General features: G+C 39.0%; 1 protein-coding gene across 2 annotated transcripts in view; it reads right to left on the bottom strand.

Annotated features, from left to right (window-relative positions):
* Trh (trachealess) overlaps positions 1-17003 on the bottom strand; it is a 114223-nt gene that overhangs the window by 80250 nt on the left and 16970 nt on the right. For both annotated transcript variants that reach the window (XM_064072978.1, XM_064072975.1), the window contains exon 2: positions 2739-2771. In XM_064072978.1, the coding sequence (XP_063929048.1) occupies positions 2739-2771 (33 nt within the window). The remainder of the gene's footprint in view (positions 1-2738; positions 2772-17003) is intronic.

Raw genomic sequence — 17003 nt, forward strand, 5'->3', positions numbered from 1 at the left:
AGAGAAGCAAAAGATGAATGACGAGAAAGAATGCGCGATGGTCCCATCAAATATGACAGCGAGCATTCCAGCTAGCCCATGTGCTGTTTATGAGATCTGTAACTACCCCATAAATCAACACCCTACCGAAAACGCGTGTAATTAAGGGGCGCAGTCAATCCGTTAAAGGCGAGGAACCCACGTCGTGGTGTCGTGCTAATCAACCGGTAAATTTTGGCCATGTTTCTCCAATTACCGCAAATCGACGCCGAGTTTGCATACTTGCCAGAAGTTGAGCTGATGGCTGTTTAAGATAGGATAGAAGATGCAGTATTGTAATGCGTTTTTCCGTATGTCCGTCTGTCTGAAACTTATTCTTTTCGTAGTGCGAAAAGTGAGGTTAATGGTGTTGTCATATGATATGTTAAAATGTATAAGATGAGATAATTTAGTTGATCGAGGTAGATGTAAGGTATTTTAACGCTCGTCCAGTTAAGGGTTAATGGTGTTTATACAGCACGCGCTGCAGCATGGTTATCTTGTGATATAAGTTAGTTTGGTTCAATCGCCATACGGTAACGGCATGACGACATGCATTATTCAGATGGGAGATTAATGGTCACTATCGAGTTGTATTGCATTGTGTACAACACTAGCCGGTCGCAGACTCCTCGTGATCAGCATCCGAGCATTTAGGGCGCGTTCTGCTCGCGTGCCTTCCTTACTACCTAAGTTGCGTCGATCTTGAGCGCGGCGAGCCGCTCTCGTCTCCGATAGCCGGTCTTCGGCCGCCTCTACCGATAATATCATATCGGCCACCGTTCAATCGTTTCTCGAAACAAATACAACTCCATATATGTCACTAGCCTTCAGCAATCTGCAACTACCAATTATGGTCTAATTGGTTTTCAGAAAGAACATTGATTTCTGAACTCTTATTTATAGCGTTTAATAAATGCGGTTTTAATTAGGAAGGCGGCCCTTCTAGATCTGTGGATCTATCCTCAGGCGCGTGCTCGTGCGAAAAAACGGGGGACGCGGCCATCAAAACCGCGTTAAGAGCGACCGTCGCGATTTATCTCCCTGCTTAATAATTCGAACCGTAAGGGAATCCGGACTTGGAAGCCAAAACGTCATCGGGCAACAAGAAGCGAACCGGAGACAGAGGTTTTGCGTCGGCCGCAGAATGACAGAATGCCCAAAGAAGGCCGCTGTGGCTCTGGCGGCCTTTTGGTCTCTCTTCATTGATATAAAAAGCAGGGAGTGCGTTTGGTGCTGCGGGCGAGCGCACGGCAGAACTAGTAGGATTTGCTCATTAAAACCCATGTATGTTGAGAATGTGGAAATGCAACTCGACTGACTGCCGTCGCATTCTGCTGGCCTGCTGGACACAATAAATATTGCATCTATCTGGTCAACAATACAACTGCACTGTATATTTTCGCACAAAAAATCATCTTTGATTTGGACTCGGGAGATTTATTCGACCAGATATCTAAAGGTACATCGGTTCGTTACTACGCGCCGCTATTGTGACGAGTGCCGGGCCAGTCCGGCCGGACCTTTCCCTCACCGTTAATTTATGCAATCTCCTAATAAGGGAGCATGACTCCCGAACAATGGGGCCGTTTTTGTCTACCCCGACGTACCCACGAAAACACGAACACAAACGCAACAGATAGTACCTTCACGTACGGTCACCTTCATAATTCATATTCCCTCCATTCCCTACACAAAATTATCATTTTTAATATCACACCAAAATCTAGCCATAACAACTAAAACCACGTGTTTGAGTTGAAGTTCCAAAAAATTGCTTGCCCCGTGCATGTCAAGGTCCATTTTTTTCATAAAGAGTCCTAAGTTTATACACTATTATACAAGATGGCTGCTAATGACGCTACGGAAGTACTGTAATAGGGTCCATCTAACGAATCGCTACTTTCATGTTTTCTCGACGTTTCATGACCCCTAGCGTATGAAAAACCAGGTCCGCGTTCCGTCTGTCTGTCGTCTGTCTGTCTGTGTGCGACATCTCGTCGAACGAAAGTGTTCATTATCAAACATTACGGGTCCGCGGTGTCATTAATTTCTGCGAATATCGTAAATGCTCTAATTTCGACAACAGTGAGTTCAATGCATGACTTTATAATTCAAGACGTATCGTAATCAGTGAATTGGACGACATAGCAAAAATATTGTACGTGTTCCGGGCAATAATAATTTGTCCACTCGGGAATTTTATTTTGTAGATATTGATAGGACCCGACCGCAGTGTAATTTGGTGAAGTTGGGATGTGCTCGGTCGGCGGTCGAACTTCTGACACCAACAAGACCTTCACTTATTCAAGCAAATTATCCGCCAGCATCGGAGGAGTAATCATGTCCAGTAATTTCATAACAGGTTTCGATTTAAGGTTGATAGACTCGGACTAATCGACTGGAAGATAATTTATAACCTTCTTGTTTTATTTGCCACCCTCATTAACCGACGTACCGCGAGACCACGATCCTACAGAAAAACCTTCGACCAGTATCGATGCCTGTCTATATAATGGCTGTGACAAAACAAAAACTTGACTGACGACTCGTTTCGAACTAAATTGATCCGAAATTCGGCCACCATCCATCGCTTCAGACTCCGTGAAGACGGCGAACTTTACAAGAACTCGGCGGTGCTTTACACCTACACATTATTCTGACTTATCAAGCGCCTACCATGTCCGACTCCCACTTACGGGGCAAATTAGATTACTTACCGCTCTGTCCAGCACAGCGCTTCTTCCCTGTACCTGCAACAGAAATGTCTTTAATAGCATTGACTACGTTGCGGTTTGTCACCACATATATATATTTATTAATCATTTAGGCAAACGGTACCACCCTTTTTAGTCAAATGGTACTACTACGAAAATCAGTATATTAAAATAACAAAAGTGGAAATAGTTCGGCACCCACTTGGTTAAACGGTAGTTAAATATGCAAACAGTACCACCCTTTGTGGACAGAAGGTGGTACTATCAAAATTTAAATATCAAAATTGAGGTAGTTGGTGCGTTATGATTTATGAATTTTAGCCTCTCGCACAGGTGTGTTATTCGGAGAATCCTTAGTGCAACAAGTTCATGTAGCGCTCCATCATAATAAAAAAATTACGGGATGACCTGACCCACGCTTCTGAAATGATTCCTTAATTGACGTGACTCATGGATTTAATGTACGTACGTTTTCATAATAAATTCGTTTAGAGGCCTAGTCTACGGTACGGAGAGTAAAGACCATACAAAAAGGACGTTGAGGATTGTAAATGTCGTCCATCAGCAAAGTCAACCGACAGTGGCAATGGCAGTGAGCTAAAGCTACCAGGCATAGTCACCTTGATCCTAACATGGACATGTCTGGTTATAATGCCCCTCTCTATGAACTTACCCCCGATTGTCGGCGGCTCAAACTAACTTTTTCCTCAATGCAGCTGCACGTTCGTTTTAGTTGGTCTTTGGACTGGTAAAAAGTAGTTTCTCCAAGTTAGAGGGATAACTCGCTCATCGATGGATTGCACCGACCTTCCGACAGACCGACCGATAGCCAGCGTTCCGAAAAGTATTCCCGGGCAAGAAAAGGCGCGGTGGTAACGACGCGAAAATTAAAAATTACAAATGTGTTCCTGTGTCGCTAAAATTTATTAAAAATGTTTAGGGCGACTTTCGAATGCTGCGTCGGTGGACTGTATATTCTGAGCCGTTGTTCGGCTAATTCCATAATCGCGATTTTTCTGAATTTGAGCGCGTTCGTCGACTAATGAGCGCCGGCTCGGTGTTTCGGAGCAAAATTTCGTCGGCGGTTGTGGAAAGTCGTGAGTGACGACGTCGGGCTCATCACATTGTCATTACGTGTTCGAGAGGTCGCTCATTTGAAATGCGGTACGAGTAGGGACCGTTACCACCACATGCCCACTGACAACTTTACGAGGAGCACCACTTCAAACCACATGTTACACTTTGGGTTGCTGCTTTATTCGCGCTACATGACATACCCCACACTCTTTGCATACTATCGCTAAACGTGCCATCGCTGTAAATACTCACCCGCCGTTCGCCACCTATATTGTGTCTTGTAGATTTGCTCGTAAAGCGAGCCTGTCTTTTTGAATAACATGTTTTATTACGCCTGGCATCGCTTTACACCCCTGCAAAAATGCCCCACGCCAAATTTTCAAATGAAACTGCGCCAATCGCAGACAGCTGTTATTTGTACCGTCTACAACACCTAATATCGCGATGTGAAACATAAAACCGGAGCGCTTATTACTTTCCTGCAACCAAGTTTTAACAACCTTATTATACATAAAACAAACGCGGACTTTCGTCGCTTAACGTCGCATTATCGCCGCGCTTGACAACGCAGCGGGGATTCACAGGATATGCTATCGTAAAAACGTACACCGACCGGGTCACGTGACTAATTTTTATGCACAGCGGGGCCGATACACACCCGAAACTGAAATTACACTAGAATCACTGAACAAGCGCTTGATCCACGAACTTACCGTTCCTATTGACTCCTATATAGTAAGTTATGCATGTGCTCACTCCAGTTCAAATCACCTTGATTTTAGTAGCGTAAATTAAACATCGACTCACAACGCTTTAGCGCAGGCTGTTCATGCGAGTTTTACGTGATCAATCGCATTTGTTTCAATTACTTCAGATTCTTTGTTTCGATAGTGTTACATTGTAAACTATAAATTTATTGTGATCAGTTTTTAAAGCATGACCAATTGTGTTTGAAATGTTCGAGTTACCAGAATAAGATCGCGATTTTACGATGAATATTCACCATCTGTGCGAGCGTCGCTTTCAGTTATGCTCTTGTTTTTCATGTCGAAAATTCCTTCGCTAAGTCATCCATGAATGTTTCGTAACCGATTGAATGTCACTAAAATAACATTTAAAAGCAAATTCCGACATGACTTGCATTTTTTTAAGTTAGACCAGTGGAAACAAATTGGCGCTTGCTCGTCTTAAACAAAAACTAAATTAGTCGATTACAAGACGATTTGGCATTTTCAAGTCGATCAGTTCGGAAAAGTCGCATATCTTCAGTTAAACAAACCAGACTATGAGGATTAACTCCGCTCCGATTGATTAATTCTATCTTCCATTATTGTAAAGTGGAATCCATTCGATCCGCTCGATTGTTACATTATGTTGGAAAAAATGGACAATTTATATAGATAACAATAGGCTGTTTGTGCCAAAATGGAAAAAACTGCTCGAAAAAGTAACAACAGTTACAGTTGTAGAATTGGAGTTGTGACAGACAGGTCACTTCTGCACCCGAGTTGCACTCACCATTTTTTCTTTAACAACGAAAATTCAAAAACGCGTCTGGATGACAAACAACTCCTAAGTTGTGCGATATTTCGAAGTCGACTTGAAAATGTGAGTGGCATTGTCGAGTTACTTTCCACTCAACGGAGTGAGTAGGTGATATATTGGAAGGGAAAATGCCTTTGAAACGCAACAGACCTTTGAAACGAGCATGTAAAGTAGGTTCTTTATTATAACGAAATTTCCGTTTAGACCAAATGAGGGAAAACTCGAGATATATTTAAGGGGAGTTAACGGCTATAAATTTATCTAAAAGACAAATCTTTGCGACGGCCATGGCACGCTTGGACCATATTTCAAACAAAAATGATTGGCCCGCTTTAATTCTCGTAGTTATCACGGGCAGGGGCGGCGATGTTCGACAAAATGCATTTAACCCGAAATATTTGTCAGTCGTTGGGATTTCCGTACACTTGGCTGCGGACCAGGATTGACGACCGCTTTTAGAAAACTGTACTGTATTTGCCGCACCTGTAGAATAACGTACGGCAGAGATCTACATCGGCTACTGGGGCGATACCGTCCTAACACAGCGGGTCACGAGCCGCCTCTGTTTTTTCCCGAAACGTGACTTTCGCCGCTAGTTTGAATCTTTTGTTGGCGCTGCGGCAAAAACGATCTCGTTATATATTTGATAAATTGTAATCAGTTTTCGAGGGTTCTTATAATAAGTAAATTGCTTCGTGTTTATGCGCAATAACATTCTTCCACGGAGCCAGCGATGACTTTTTCATTCCTCCTCGGTACATAATATCGACGAGCGAATAATTAGAGCACTCGGTACAAATCACTTAATCGACTGGAGGAATTTGCGGGAACTGAAATGATGTTTCACTTTCGATAATGGCGTAGACACGCAACCATTAAATTGTCTAATGGAGGAACATCGTCTCGCGGATAATTATTGTCATTATATTCATAATACCGGGCATAAATTGAATAAACAAACTTGCGGTAAGTAAATTCCGTTTTTTTCTATTCGGTGATTAGGAAGAGCAACCGCGGAATGAGATTTGTCGATAATCTTGATTTCGAATGAGACGGACAATTTACTGTCTATGAAATTTTACCACATCCTGTTGACAATGACCGGTGTGTAATGAAGTCACTTCGCCCGTCCCGCATGTGTCTTCGGGCACCAGTTTTTTGGACAGTGGGACATCCACCCGAGTTCGTTGCACGCTGGGAAAACTCCACCAAAATTATGCGTGTCGCAGTCGAACGTCGCATGTCTTCGGGCACCAATTTTTCGAACTGAATAGCCAAACGGAATGAACCGAGATGCCTTTCCGCATCGAATTGTCGTGCTGAGACGAACTGGGTCACGGTCTAGTTAAGACGCTGCAATAAGGATGAGGGAACCCTTTTAAGTAATTATAACAGTCGTGAGGATGCACTTCGAGCTCTTTGCTTCATTACAAGAATGATTTATATGGCAAATTCAACATCACATGTACTGTATTTACCGCACGTAAACTCATAAATTTATTATGATGTTTTATTAGTAACCACCACACGCCGCTACATCATTTACGAAATCTGAATACTACATTGTTCGTTAGTTTGAACAATTTTAATTATTTCGTTTCTAAAAAAAAAAACCCTCGAAAGTTTTTTTTATATCGTAGCATATTTAAACGATATTTTTACGTTTCACGACCGAAGCGTATGCTATTATCTGTAAATGCGATTTAAATCGCAAAAAAGTACCCCTATATTTGTAGTTTATGAATCTGCCTTGAATTGATCTGCAGTTGATCCCACTACACAAATATTCTTTTCTCGTATGCCGGTATTACCCTCACCTTTTTTTTTTAAGAAACTCGTAGTTATGCGATTGTGCGGGTACGTAAGAACATATAGCAGAACGATTAAATTAAATTGAATCAGTCTGTGATAATGTGACGTGTCGTATATCGACTATTTCTTGTAAGAGTATAAATAATTCAAATAGTTTTTGTCATGTTTGTGAAGAATTAACTATTTTGCACCTTAAAATAAATATTGCTTAGTGATGAACGTGAAACAACGCTTTGGTATTTCTGCTATGCCAAAATTTTCGGGTTTTCTATCAAAAGTGAAGTATCTCGGGCACCAGTTTTTTGGACCGTGGAGCCTGTGGAATGTCCGTAACATGTAAACATTGTTTATTTATATTTGTTTGTGAACTTCGCTACCGCCAAGTACGCTATCATCAGTTGGTCGAAAAATTTATTGGCACGGAGTAGGAGCAATTTCGCTCATAGCCGAGAAGGAAGTGAGCGTTTATGATCAGTGCCTTCGTGTTTACCTTCCATTAGAGCCCTTCACTAATCTAAACACAAACCCCATTATTAAAGGATAAGAGAACAAGAGTCTTTCTCGAGATTATTCCAAGTCTTAAGGAAGTAGCTACGGCCGTTTTATTTAAATTGAAGCGACACTAGACGGCACGAGTGGTAAAAAGAATGTTTTGAAGGTGGTATGCCGTAAAGAACACTGAATCCGGCGCCAGAAGATGACCGCTGGTAAGAGGGTGATGTGTGGAAAATATAGGGGCCAGTTTGCCGCTTTGCCTAACAAAACATGAGATTTCAATTAAAACGACACGTTTAATAATGAGGCTACAGATTTATAGCCGGTGCTGATTATTATGCCAACACGAACACGGCAGACAACACGCAAGCGCTAAATGTTGACTGATTTAAATTGTCTTCATCTCACTTACGGCCGCTTTATTGGGGCACTCGACTATTATAATTAACAGTAGCAGACATAAATAAAAGCGTGGAGTTGAATTGTCAAACCGAACTCGTCAAAATTTAAAAGCGGAGTCACGCAAGGGGGCACTTCGGGGACCATGCTATTACACCGACTTTTCCGTAGTGTTCGCGGGTAATAGGGTATCGTAAAAAGCAACGCGGTGCATTTTTTTAATCGATTTCGCAATTGCGGCTTCTTCGACTTTTCAATCTGGCGGATCGGCGTGGTGATTTTGTAATAATATTATTGTAATTTATTTTGTGTTTTGTTTTGTCGTCTTGTTCCCGTGAACAAATTGTTTTGTGGCAAGTCAGCTAAGGAATGGTTGGTTTTACGGTTGGTAATTGCTAATTGAATGGAACTGTGTAAGTGAGAATTTTGAATATTTCAATTAAAATGGTTTTGATGATGATAATGAAAGTTCGAAGGTTGATGTTAATAAAAACCAGTACGAAGGTCAGTGGCTTTTATTCGCTCAGACAGAATTGCGATATTATTGTTTAATTTTTGAATAGGAAAGAGTCGTTAGTAGATGATTGGGGGCACCCTTACGTCTGGATCTCGACTGGTATCAGATCAGATAAGAAAAGTGGGATTTCGATTCAAGATAAAAATCGTTGCATAATAAGGCCGATGAATGAACATAATCAAATATCATTTGGATTAGCATCCCATTTGGTGATTCTCTCTTAAATAGAATTTCGACTTATACTTAACCAAACCAGTTTCGATTAACTTCGGATGGACCACACATGGGTTTCCAATAATATAAATTTGATAAAGATATAGGTGAACGTTTTTGGTTGCGTTTTAAATAAAACAACCAGAATGCAAATTCTGTGTTGAAAAAAAAACTGTCTCGGTTCAGTTGATTTGTTATCTATTATTTAGTACAATTATGTATCGGGTTTAGTGCAACATAGTGGAAAAATAGAAAAAACTCGAGTTTTACTGTTAGATTGTATGTATAATACCAACAACAAAAACAAGTGGATATAATTGTGCTGTGGTTATACTGTTGAGTAACTGGTAAAAATGCCTTCGGAACTTTTTGCTCGAGATAGTAATTTTAACGCAATAAATAAATGTTCTGTAACATATTCGATTTCTTGCTCGCATTTTAATGGTGTCAGTATTGAAAATTTCCCGCAAAAAGTGCGCCCTTGGAGAAAGCTGAATAACGTAACAGAATTAATAGAATAAATTAAAAAAATGTGTATTTAGAACAGGCAGATTGAACATTTTTACCCAAAAAGACCTCCACAATATCCTCGACTGTAATAAATAAACAAAAAACAACACTGGATTAAATTGTTTATTACTCCGACAAGCAACTTCCGTCTAAAATTATTATTCCTTTTTTCCTTTATGTATTGTGCATGAAGCAATTTGAACGAAAGTTTTCTTAGCGTTTCACAAACCTAGTAACAGCCTGATCATGTTGGTTACAATTTATCTCGCAACAAACTTGATCAGAGTCGTCTTCAAACACACTTGATTTCGTAACCTCAATATTTCAATTTGTCTAGCGACTTAGCCGAAACGATGGCCACGTCCGCGTAACTAGCCAAAAAAGCGTCGGCAAAGTCAAAATCCCATTTTCTAAACAACAAATTAGATATGAGTTTTTACGTTAGGGCCTAAGAGATTTCACAAGTGAAGCGTGACTGAGTGAGTGACTTAAGTCCGAACCGCGCCGAGATCGGTGGGTGTGAAGTGCTGAGTCTCGACTACATGAGTAATGGACAATTCAGCTGTGAAATGCATGAGAACTAACATCGTGCTGAAAAACACTCGCCTCCAACACCAAATTAATCAATCCGGTCGACCGGCGACAAATTGTTTATAACATTTTCACGTCAGTTGATCATTTTAGCGCTGGCCGGTCGGTGCGCAGCCACCAAGGAAATTTCGAAGCGGTGTTTGAAATTGAAATACCTCGGCGGTTGTTTGAATTCACTCTTTATTCGTATACACGGAATGTTTGCAGATAATAAAAAATTGTTAGAAACACACAGCGGACAAGTCTGACCTGCGACCTTGAGGGGACGCGCGGATGGGGCTATGAACGGTAAAATGTATTTAATTTTGGGTAAAAGACGCCTGATTGTGCGACGAGTCAATTTAAATTGGTGCGGATTTTGCAAACACATGTGTAGTTGTGGTTGTAGGTTATATACGAGATTCCACGAGACTTTGAATTTACTCACGTTTGCCGTGACTTATTGGTTTTAAAAGCATCTATTGTCGTCTGTTCACACAATAATTGACAGTACCTACTAGTCAATGTTGGGAGTTCAGGTTAAACAATTTAAGCGCTTTCTGGTTACGACTACCTGGAAGGCGCATATTCCAAAATAGACCAACACGAACGGTTGGAAGTGGTCTTTTTTTCTTACGTCGATGGCTTCGCGTCTCAGAGATAGTTGGCTGTGTTTTTATACCAAGAACAATCATTTTGTTATTGCCATATATAAGTACCATTTATTGTCTTATCAAAGTTGTACTTTTTTTAAAAAAACGACCTGTATGTATTTATACACGTTTAAAGTCTATCAAAAAGGAAAAAAAAATTCAAAATATTTGCAAAATGTGCAATTTTTTTCTACGGCGAGCGGATCACGCAGAGTGTCGCAATTCCTCTTGACCCGTGAAATGAATATCTCAGTTATTTATGGAAATTTTTGAGCGCGATTGTCGCTGCTGTTTTAAGCTTACAGCTTTGTATTTGTTGTCGAAAAAATTGTTTTTACTCTATCTCAACGGTGGCGAAAACAGCGTTTCGAAATTTCCGTAAATAATTGAGATATCGTTTTTAAAAAAGGTTATGTTTAAAATTGCATAACATAAAGTCTGTTAATAATGGACATATTACATTCTGAAAACGTGTTAAAAATTCCGTACGCCAAACGTAGGGACTCCTCTTAAGTTCTGGTTCGGAAAACGGGCGAAGGTTCGAATTCTGCACCTGACATGTTGTGCTAATAGCCGTATTGTTTTTCTCTAGTTTTTTTTTTATTATGAAAATATCTCTCTATTGATGTTCCGGCGCTAATTGAGACAATCAGCCCCCCGCCGGCAAAACGCCGGTTACGCCCCTGACTGAAACACGAAGATAAGTAGTGTTAGATCAGGTTCCATCAAGGCAGCAATGAATAGTCGCTTCCGTGCCCTTTTACTCCCAATAACGCCTACGCACACGAATGAGTGATGAGCGATCGCACATGAAGAGACCGAAGAGCGAATTGGCCAAAGTAAGACGAGTCCGTCTCACGGTCACGCCATGGTCCCTTCAGATTTAATAAATGAGAGCAGTGTTAATTACAACACAGATTAATGCACTTAGATGTCGAGGGTTCATCGCATGTAAAAATGTCATGAGAACTCTGTCCGGTCAACCTTCACCTTTGAACCTCTCATAAAGCTACATCAAGCTACATGCGATGTTGTTCCATCTTGGTTGGGCAGCAGCATTTCAGGAACTGCTCTGCGAAAATTCTGAGATGATAATCGAGGGGCACACCTTCGGGGAAATGAGACGCTGTGAGAGGAATGGTTAGTCACTGAAACGGATTCCGCGGGTTGCCACAATTATGTGACAAATACCACTTTTTCGCGTTTGAGACATCCGCCCGAGTCTTGGTTTTGCAGTGGTGCCACACCAACGGCCGAGCTGTTACGATTTAGTTAAGTTTGAGAACCAGTAGACCGCAAGCAACTTTGGCCTTTGTTTCATTCATTTCAATGGATAAGTTTTCTATTGCATATATTTGTTCTTGTGATTTTAATACAATCGTGACCTCATGAGAGAGTTATCCGGCGGTGAGTTCAGTCGAAATATGACGGAGCATCAAAAGCATATGATCGAAAAATAAGTCGTCTAGTAAGCCATGAAATTAATTTTTAAAATAATGATGTGGCATTGCAGTTGTTTAATCGGAAACGTCAAACTGGACGCGTTAGTTGAAATCGTAAAATTTTTGCAACAAAAAAATATATACACATGTATGTTTTTTTTTTTAATTATTCGGTTTGATCGTGTGTTTAAAAGTCGAGGAGCACGTCGAGGTGAAAGCGTGTCGCGATTGAATTGTTTCGTTTGAAAGGTCTAGTGTAAATGGTAGGCGAATATGAGCGTCAAAGCGGGTGCAATGTCGGTATCGAGGGACTATCGGAGCAACAGGAATGATGATCGCTGACAGCAAAAGTCTAATGCATATCAATAGAGTGGTTGTCTTGATCTGCGAAAGAGGCAAGCGGAGCGTGAAGGCATCGACTCGAATCGGACAATCGTCGAGTGCTTTATTAAATCTGTCTCAACCTTTTGTGCGATATCTAATCGTCTGCGCCTCCCCCGAGATTGGCAGCAATTTCCGGATACATGTCACATGAAGGAAATTGCACAATGCAAACAATCACTATTATTCCCATTCATCAGTGTCCGCGTACGTCATTCGCAGATTTCCAGGCGACGACTCCACGACCGTCTTCTGCGGGGCGATATCTCGGTGAGGATCTCCGCGTATGAGGACTCCAAATGACTCATTTAGGGGGCGAAGACCTGACGCTTTAAAATTGCATTACCTGGTGCCTTTTCCGATCGATTAGATCCGTTCGCTGCACTCTCATATAATCCCGTTTTATTCCTTTCGATTTGCGACGACGGCGCGCACTGGGGCGAACTCAAAAATATCTGTGTGCCGAATAAACATCGACTGCATTTTTTAATAGGTATTACAGAACCTGCAATTTTTTAACAAAAAAAATCATCTACGTCCAGGTGCAGAATTCGAACCTGCGCCCGTTTTCCGAACCAGAACTTCACAAGTTTGGCGAATGGGATTTTCAACACATTTTCAGAATGTAATATGTCCATTATTAACAGACTTTATGCTATGAAATTCAAAAAATACATACAACATTTTAATGAAATTTTTCTTTTTCGACAAAAACTAATTTTAGCGAATCTCATTTCCGGCAGAAAATAGTGTCTAGAATTCTGTAAGTTGAAAATCGCGTTTTGAAATTTCCATAAATGACTGAGATATTCATTTCACGGGTGGAGAGGAATTGCTGCTCTCATATACATAATACTTTTATCTGTCTAATAAAAATCGACACAGACAGATGACACACACTTTTTCGTACTCTAGATATCATGAAACGTCGAGAAAACCTGAAAGTAGCCATAATACTTCCTTCGCTTACGCGTGATAAATAAAAATCAAGGCGAATTCATAGACTACACGTACAGGTGTATGTTATTTTTAAAATTTAAATAGTATTTATCAGCAAAATTTTGCGGTAACATCATCAATGTTACAAAAAATAAATAAATAAATTAATACATGTAACAATTAATATTTTGTGCACATATTTTTATTTCGTCCCAGGGTGCGTCTGGTTTAAATTTTTTTCGCGTCGGGGTTGCATTAGCGGTATCGGTTTGAGGAGTTTTCCATTAATTTCTTCTTATTTGGGCTTAGCATAGAGCGCTGTAAGCATAAGCTATGCATTTTGATTAGTCCACCCCCATTGCGGTGTTATCATATTCATATTATATTTGTGGGGGTAAAAATCAAAGTGCTTTTCTTTCCGTCCTGATTCAGCTCATGAATACGTTACGGCTTCTCTTATAAAACCCTTAAAGACGAAGTGTGTCAAAGAGCTACCATGTATAAATCATAACTCTCTGGATTTTTTATTTTGCCACAGTAAGTAACGCGGATTTGTGAATTCATTTGAATTTAAAACTACCAATGACAGTTTCTTATGAATACACAAGTAGACAAATTACCCCGCCATTATTATGTACATCCCGCTATTTACCATACACGAGCCGAGCCTAAAAAATACGATCTTTTCCTATTATAATACATATATCAGTTAGAACAAACACCGCCGCGCTTAAATAATTCCATCTATCGCATTTAAATCTTAATTGATGTAAATTTAATACAGGCATTTACACTTTAAATGATCGTTATAAGCTCGTTTGTGCATAACATTCTGTTTAACTTGTTAACATTTAAAAGTTTGATGTTTTCATTTTACGCGCATAAATTACTTTTTTTTAAATAACAGTAATCCATTGTTTTGCGTCAAATTCGGAGCGTCTAGACTTCAACCGCATTCTAACAACGTCAATAAAATTTTAAACTCGTTCCTTCCTACATAAAAATTTATATTTCATGCCTTCCGGCCATCAAATAATCCAGCTATTTGCAATAAATTCTAATCTCTAGTCATTATGTCAGTGCAATAAAATTAATCACATAATTAATTATCATTTTATTTGCTATTTATTACACCACGGTAAACATTTAACTTTTCACCTTCACTTTTTGACAGGATCCGACGGTGCATTTTCTTCGATTTCTCTGTGCGTTTCACGACTATAACTCAAAACCCGACAAAAAATTTCCAGTTCCTGATCCTTAACGTTTTAGACAAGCTGGTGAATTTGGAATTATTTACACAACCACGAGACGCCACTTTAATAACTTTTCCAAATATCCAGAGTTCAAGTTTGTTACTATTAAAGAAATTAAACACGTGACGACTTGTGTAATTAAATTATCATAGGTAATTTTTATTAATATTAATTTGTGCAAAAAATATGTATATATAATTTGATTAGTGTGCTAGCGGCTGGGTGGGTTTTATTTTATTATTATCTTTTAGCGGAAGTGTGATATCTATGTACGTCGTAACCCAACAACACATAATCTTATCAAGGGATATATCGCATTAATCTTATGTTACATAGTAGCTAAAATGGACTCCGACAGACACAACAGTCGTAACGTGGAGACAAAACATTCAAGAAATAACTACTTTGTGTTATCGTTCGATTTTTTCAGATTGTGAATTCTTGTGCGACAAAAATATATTTTTTTAATATTCCAAAAAATATATATAGTTTGGCAACAACGGGAGATCTATTCTTTCCTATTGTAGGGGTCATGAAACGTCGAGAAAACCTGAAAGTAGCTAGTCGTCCGTTGGACTCTGACTCTAAGAAATATCTTTTAGTTAAAAGAAAGTTAAATTTAGACTGAATACAATCGATGAAAGTTTTTAGTCACTTTTTGGATAAATTATCAGATTTGATCATGCGAATGTTTTTATAACAACCCCTATTATGTTTTTGGGATGACGTAACCATTTTTTTAGTAGGGATAAATGCATCAGTTTGGATAAGTATGTACCCAGAATTTTGACCAATGCAAGAAACTAATTCATTTATTTTTTTGAGACTTCCTGTATAAACAATTTCAAAAAATACAAGTGGATCGATTTATCGTGTGCAAAACATCACAACAATTTTTTAATCAAGTTATAAAATTTTTGAACAATTTTGAAAATTTTTTTCGAAAATCTACACTTATTTTGATATCATTACGTTTCTGGAAGAGATAAACAGATAAATTCTTATTAGAAAAATATAAGAACGATTCGGTTTTGTAGTTTCCACTCCTTCACTTGTGATTTCTGAATCCGTATTGAGTTTTTATCCAAGACATCAAGATTTTTGCAAAAAAAAATCAAAATTGTATTACAACATTTTATGATTACATATTTAACTTTGAAATTGCAGGATCGAATGCTTTGAAATCTTGCAAAGGTTTTAAGGTCGTCGGGAGCATGGTAAATCGTTCATCAAAATTTATCCGTTTAAGCTCCTCCGGGAATTGATGATGTCAACTTATGATTTTGTCGAATAAATGTTATTTAAATGTTAAAAAGTAACATTGTGGTTTATGAATCCGAAAAATCAAAATCAGTCGTATTTTAGGAAGTACTAGCCCCGCCCACCCGCCCACTATAGAATTGCTTAGCAAAATTTTGAGATGACGTTATCGAAATGTTGGTGGGGATAATCAGATAAATTTTGCGTAATAAAACCGACACAGGTGAGGGACGGCAGGCAAACAGACGGAAACCAGAAAATTAGCGTTTTATTTTGTTGGAAATATTGTATTTTAGTGGGTGTTTAATTTACTTTGATGTAAACTGCATTTAAATTTACAACGAATCACTGAAAAGGAGACAGGGTGGGTGGGCGGGGCTAATTATGTTCGTCTGTCGAGTGGGAGTGAAAACTAATAATGGAACAATGGAACAAAAATTAATAATAATTTCCTTTTTATCAACAAAATTTGTACAGAGAGCTATTTTGACAAAACTCAAAAATTGCTTTTTTTCAATTTCAAATTTTCGAAAAACGGTAGAAATTTCTGAAGAAACGAAATCGAAATCTACAAGAAAATGTCTTCAACTAATTTTCGGATATATTTGGAAAATAGTCGAAAATGTCAAAAATGCGAAAATAAGTCTTATCTTATCAAATGTTAGTGCTTGTTAAGATAATAACGATTTTGGCAAATAACATATTTTCCAAGAAAATTGAGGGCGGGTGGGTGGGGCTAGTACTTGCTAAGATATGACTGATTTTAACAAAAAAAGTTACAATTAGCGCTTTTTTTTACTTTTTCACATCCTAAATTCTATAATTAGTTTACATTCCCAATCAACAGGAGACCATAATTAGCCCCGCCCACCCACCCTGTCTTTTTTTCAGTGATTGATTTTATCTGATCTGAATGAAATGAATGATCGTATACTGAACAGCAACAAAATTAGTCGTTAAAATCGGAAGAGGGGTGGGCCATGGGGCGGGGCTAGTACTTGCAAGACTGATTTTGGCAAATGGCTTACTCTCTAAGAAAATAAAGGGTGGGCGGGCGGGGCTAGTATTTGATAAGATGAGACTGATTTTGACATTTTTGACCATTTTTCAAGTATATCCGAAAATTAGTTGATGACATTTTCCAATAGATTTAAATTTGGTTATTTGAAAATAACGAAAAACAAGCATAATTTAAACCA

The sequence above is a fragment of the Zophobas morio genome, unplaced genomic scaffold (assembly GCF_036711695.1).
Source record: "Zophobas morio isolate AGI-343-1 ecotype UQ-CSIRO unplaced genomic scaffold, CSIRO_AGI_Zmor_V1 ptg000044l, whole genome shotgun sequence".
Lineage (NCBI taxonomy): Eukaryota > Metazoa > Arthropoda > Insecta > Coleoptera > Tenebrionidae > Zophobas > Zophobas morio.